We start from the raw sequence: 5,879 nt of genomic DNA, 5'->3' as shown, positions 1-5,879 counted from the left end.
TGCACAAACATTATATAAAAACAGTTCGCGCAATTGTTATCTTTTGAATTGTTGTTATAGCTTTGTTCCATTTATTTTTGCGGCGGCGAAAAAAAATAATGATATTAGTAAATATTGATTGAAGATATATACATCGGATACGTCATATTCTAGTGTACAGAGGAGTGCATCATATCGTGCCGCGTCAGGGGAAGTATTTCTTAAAAATTTCTTCTTCGGCTATCTCTACTACCGCGCCAGCGACCCGAAATCGAAAGAGAACGGCGCGCGGTAGTACAGTTGGAAGAGAAATTTTCGAGAAATACTTCCCTTGACGCGACACGATATGGCGCACTCCTCTGTATGTATTAAAAACCGAATATGTTGCGCACTGCGTAACCTACAAATAAAATACACAGTTCTTCTTTCTTATCATTTTGCTCTGTAAAATCACAAAGAGACATTATATACTGTTTTTTATTTTGTGTAAAGAAGATTTTTAAATATGAATATACCATAGTATACTAACGAGATGAAACCAAGAATTTTTTGTCTTAAAGATTTTATGGCAAAAGTTATAATTAAAAGATTGCTTTTTAATATTTTAATATTTTAATATTTTTTCAATATTGTATCTTTGCCAAAATGGTAACAAAAAAGCACGTTATATTTGAATACAAATATTTCATATTACATAAAATTTATGGATAAAAAACTCTAATTCTAGTATCTTGGTAAATTACAAAATTGTTTAACGTTTGGAGAAATGCAAAACGTATTACAAACAATCATAATCATCAAACTTGAAACAAGTTATGCATTAAACATATACAGTGAAAAGAACAATGAAAACTAACCATTGCAATAAGTTTACTACTTTCCAAAAGCATTATTTAGTTTTCCAATTTTTTAAAGATATTTGAAGGAAATTGGCAAATATTCTCTAGTATACATTTAACTCTTATTTGCATATAAAATAATCTAAGAAAAAATAGAAAAATAAAGAATGCAATAAATACTTTTTAAAATAGTATTTATTTATAAAAAATAAATTAGAACCATTTTCTTATTAACATCTTGCAATATATTATATATTTAAGCTTTTGGCACTTGTGTATATAATTTGACTAAAGTTTGCTTTTATTTTTCAGAAATCCAACAGCGGCTACAAAGATATCTTATTCCGCTATGAGAAACCTTTTCTATAAGGAACAATTGCGTCAAAGGCCGGAAACACCACAAAACATTTCCGGACTTGATGCAGCATTGATGAGTTATCACTCAGTTCAACATATTTTTAAGGGCACAGTATAATCAGATAAAGATTATACAGCAGTTATATTTACAAGTAACGCTCTACTAGATGTTTTGGAAACAGCTACAGAAGTTTATATGGATGGTACATTTTCGGTGAGCAATATCTGACATTTTATTTTAACATACATAAGATTTGATATTTTATTCAACAAAAAAAATACAACAACAAGAAAAAGATGCCAAAATGCGAAAAAAATTGAAGTAAATGTGAGTTTCCAAACATCTCACTTTTGTCAAAGATTTAATTTGACGAGAGAGATTGAGATTTATCTATTTTTATTTTAGGGTATAGCTGTTCTGTTTGCGTTGTGCAAAAAACGTACAATAGATGTGTATGTCACAATTTGGCAAAAAATGAAGGAGCTGCGCCCAAATGCATTGCAAGAAGTGCGATTGTGTGATACAGGTAAACTCTACCTTCTTAATTAGAAAAACTTTTGTATCCTCTTTTACTAACAATAAGAGAAAAACTAAAAGTCTATATAATGAGACGCATTAGATTAGATTAGATGACGAAGAGCGGGGGGCTTGTGAGACCCTATTGTCACCTAGATCTCTAAGATCCTCTGCGACTCCCGCTAGTTGTTAATCGACCAAGCTGCTAAAACCCGGCATTTGCTGCCAGGCTACACAGATGGCCGATTTTAATTATTTTCAGGTCCTCGGGCTCCACAAACATGGAGCCCAAAAATCTGAATCTCTTGAGTGCTAGAGACGGGCAGCGACACAATATGTGCACGCTGTCCTCCCTCTCTTCGCCACAAAATCTACAATTACTCTCCTCAACTAGGCCTAAGTTGAATAAATGTGCCTTCAAGGCCCAATGCCCTGTGAGGAGACCGATACACAGTCTCTGCCTGTACTTACTCATTGTCAGTAGTTCTTTGGTCCTACCTGGCAATGGTTGAGTCATCAAAACCTTAGCTTGGCGGCAGCTCTTCAGTATCTCCCAAGAGATTCTGTGCTCCCTTTTCAGTCAGTCCTTGATATGGTTTTTCCCTGTTGCAAAGGGAACTCCAACTATCTGGCAGACTAGTTCCTTTAAGGTATCCAGTTTTGCCAGACTATCAGCCACTTCATTTCCTTGGATATCTTGGTGGTCAGGTACCCAGACAAGCGTGATGTTGTTTCGCTCGCCCAATCTGTTTAGAGCTTGCATACAGTCCTAAACCACTAAAGATTCAGTGGTGTTCTTGACAAGAGCTCCTATGGCTGCTTTTGCTATCCGTATAGATATTGATCTTCCTAGTTTTCGTCTCTCTTGAGAGTAGGAGTCTTGCACATTCCAGAATGGCCAGGACTTCCGCTTGAAAGACCGTGGCCAATTTACCCAGAGAGAAAAACTCTCTGTGATTTGATCCTGGACAGTAGATGCCTGCTCCATAGCAGCCGTTTGCTCCAGATCCATCAGTAAACCACGTATAAGTGCCCGGCTGGATCTGAAGATTTTTGTTTTTCCAGTCCGCCCTGGTGGTCAAGTTTATGGAGAACGCCTTGTTCACATGGCGTATTCTGGATATTCTATCTTGCTTTAAAGTAAAGGGAGATTTGTGAAAAAACTCGAGCCTGGTATGACCTACTCCGAAATCTCTCCACTCCCCCTGACACCTTGTTCTATATGCTGTGAGTTTGGCAGCGCTGATGACAGTCAATCTTAGAGGTGGAATGCAGAGTGCCACTTCCAGCGCTTCTGTTGGTGTCGTTCTCATAGTCCTTACCGCAGCCCTCAAGTATATACCTTGTAGGCTTTTTAGTAGGTTCTTTGATTCCATCTTTTTCACTCTGGGCCACCAAACAACAGCAGCATATGTTAGCCTTGGTACCGCTTTGTATATCCATAGGGCAGTATTTAGTTTAATACCCCAGGATTTTCCCATTGCTCTTCTACACGCCCAGTATGAGGCGTAGAATTTGAATCTCTTTATATCGAGATGTGTTTTCCAATTCAGTTTGGTGTCTAAGTGGACTCCCAAATATTTTACTGACTGGACGTATTCTATATTTTCTCGCCAGAGTCTAAGCGGTTCAATGGCTTCAGGTTTGTATTTCCTGGTGAAAATCATGGCCTTGGTCTTTAGTGGATTAGCCCTAAGTCCTTTTGATTGACACCAGTCTTGCGTGATCTTAAGGCTATCTGCATAGTCTCCTTAAGTGTTGAAAGAAAACTACTTCGCACTATAATAGCCACGTCATCAGCGTAGCCAAAGACGAAAAAGTCTTTCTTTTGTAATTCTCGTAGAAGTTCATCCGCAACCAGACACCAGAGCAGGGGAGATAAAACTTCTCCCTGCGGGCATCCTTTAGCGGGGAAATCATGCACACTTGAGTCCCCATGATTGGCAATCAGGGTTCTTCCTGTTAGCATGCTTTGTGTCCAGTATGTTAGAGCAGCGGGAATGTGATGCCCGGTCATTGCTTCTCTAATGACATCATATGAAGTGCTATCGAAAGCTCCCTCAATGTCCAGAAAGACGCCCAGGGCATATCCTTTTGCTTCCAACTACACTTCGACTCCGCCCACGAGATGGTGCAAGGCAGTATCTGTTGATCTGCCCTCCCTGTAGGCATACTGAGCCGGAGACAGCAGATGTACTAGCAAAGGGCCAATTTTCAGATATCTATTAACCAGTCTCTCCAGTGTTTTCAGTACAAAGGAAGTGAGATTGATCGGTCTGAAGTCTTTGGCTGCTATATGGCCATTTCTACCAGGTTTGGGTATAAAGATTACTCTTATACCACCCCAAGCCTGGGGGACGTGTTTTAGGGCTATACTAGCCCGGAAGATTTTTGTTAATGGACCTATAAGAACCGCCAGCCCCTTTTGGAGAAGAACCGGGTAAATTCCATCCGGTCCAGGTGATTTATAGGGAGAGAAGGTTTTAACAGCCCATTCAACTCCCTTTGGAAAAACAACCTCAGCTTCCAGACGCCAGTCCCTGAGTTTATATTCCCTAGGCTTNGGTCGGCAGGGTTGTATGTTATGATCAAAACCTGGGAAGTGGACTTCCATTAGATGTTTCAATGTGTCCGTTGCCTCCTCAGTGATATTCCCCGTTGGGAGCTTGAGACAGCCTAATTGGGGACGATGATCCAAACTGAAAATTCTGTAAAGCCTGGATGCCTCCGGGGCGCTCTCAATGCTTTCACAGAAACATCTCCAGCTTTTGCATTTTGATTTCTTAATCTCTTTGCTGTACTCTCGTTGGGAGCTTCTAAAGACCTCCCAGTGTACTGCAAGTCCTGTTCTTGTCGCTTTGCTGAATTTCTTTCTCGTTTCCAATCTGAGCTTACCGAGCTCTTTATTCCACCAGTGGATCTTGTTCACCGGATTCCTGGGTTTAGGTGAGCAGTTTAATTTAAAAGCGTTTATAATGGCGTTTTTTAGAAAGTCCGCCACGTTTTCCAAGTTGTTTTTGGTTCCGAAACTGGTTGAAGCCATAGCAAGCTGGGCCTTAAGGTCAGCCCTAAAGCCCTCCCAGTTGGTTTTTTGTGGGTTGCAAACCCAGCTGATTTGCTGTATTTGTTGAAGAGTTAGGCGTATTTGTCTGTGATCAGAGCCAGAGGGCTCATCCGAGACCCTCCAGTCGTTCACCAGACCCGCCACCCTCTCCGCACAAATTGTTATATCGATGACTTCCTGTCTTCTGGAGTCCAGGAATGTGGGCTCGTTTCCTCTATTGAGAATAGTTAATCCTGTGCCCATTAGGTAGTTGTGGAGACTCTCCCCCCGCAGGTTGGTGTCTGTGCCTCCCCATCCTACATGGTGGGAGTTCCCATCGCAAACCAGCAGGAGTTCAAACTCCCTGGCTTCCGCATAGGCCACGAGGTTTTTTACCTCTTCATGTAGTGGTGGATCCGTGGAGTCATAGGACATATAAACTGACCATATTAATACTTCCATGTTTTTTTCCTCGGCTAGCTTTACTCTCACGTTGATGACTGTGAGGTCCTCGCTGCTGAGCTGTGGCAGAAAGATAGCATTTAGTCCTTTTACTAAAATGCATGATCTTACTCTATTATCTGAGTGTGCTTTGTATAAGCAGCTGCAACCACTCAGTCCTTTTACTGCACCTTTCACAATCCATGGTTCTTGGATTAGTGCAATACTTGTATGCATCACAGCCATACTCCTGGCTAGGATAGCCGAGGCGCTCTTGCTGTGATGCAAGTTAATCTGGATCATTTGGATGCCGAGTGAAGGCATTTTTAGGCAGTCCCGACACCCTCCGACTCCATCTCCATCTCCAACGCCTTCCCGCGCTCTCGGCCGCTAACGGTGGCCCGGCCGAGACCGAAGAAAGGCCTGAAGCCACAGTGCTTCAAGGCTTCCATCGCCGAGTCTCCAACCAAACAGAAATAGTGGGCGCTCGTAGCATCTCTCCTATACGTCCTCCTGGTGACGACCCAATTGCTGGTTGCCAGCCCTGTGTTTTGCTGGTTATAGAGCTTTAAAGCATCCTCAACCTCTACCTCAGGCTCCTCCACATGTACCACCACTCGATGACGCTTAGGTAGCGCATCAACCGGCAGCACACACGAAGGAGTTCCCCTGACTTTTAAATCGGAGGAATGGGCCTTAAGCC

General features: G+C 41.7%; 2 protein-coding genes across 2 annotated transcripts; both read right to left on the bottom strand.

Annotated features, from left to right (window-relative positions):
• Window positions 1–2,477: 2,477 nt before the first annotated feature.
• LOC109861771 lies at window positions 2,478–3,359 on the bottom strand. Its single transcript, XM_020441569.1, has one exon. The coding sequence runs from the start codon at window positions 3,357–3,359 to the stop codon at window positions 2,478–2,480; it is 882 nt and encodes a 293-aa protein (XP_020297158.1).
• Window positions 3,360–3,796: 437 nt separating this feature from the next.
• Window positions 3,797–5,500, bottom strand: LOC109861770. Its single transcript, XM_020441568.1, has one exon. The coding sequence runs from the start codon at window positions 5,498–5,500 to the stop codon at window positions 3,797–3,799; it is 1,704 nt and encodes a 567-aa protein (XP_020297157.1).
• Between the last annotated feature and the right edge of the window lie 379 nt (window positions 5,501–5,879).

Source organism: Pseudomyrmex gracilis, unplaced genomic scaffold (assembly GCF_002006095.1).
Source record: "Pseudomyrmex gracilis isolate BER0280 unplaced genomic scaffold, ASM200609v1 scaffold_1018, whole genome shotgun sequence".
NCBI classification, from domain to species: Eukaryota; Metazoa; Arthropoda; class Insecta; order Hymenoptera; family Formicidae; genus Pseudomyrmex; species Pseudomyrmex gracilis.
This window is presented reverse-complemented; position numbering and strand designations above follow the sequence as displayed.

What these genes read in the sequence shown, in the direction of transcription:
- LOC109861771 (XM_020441569.1), bottom strand. Translation starts at nt 3,359, where the DNA reads ATGATTTTCACCAGGAAATACAAACCTGAAGCCATTGAACCGCTTAGA.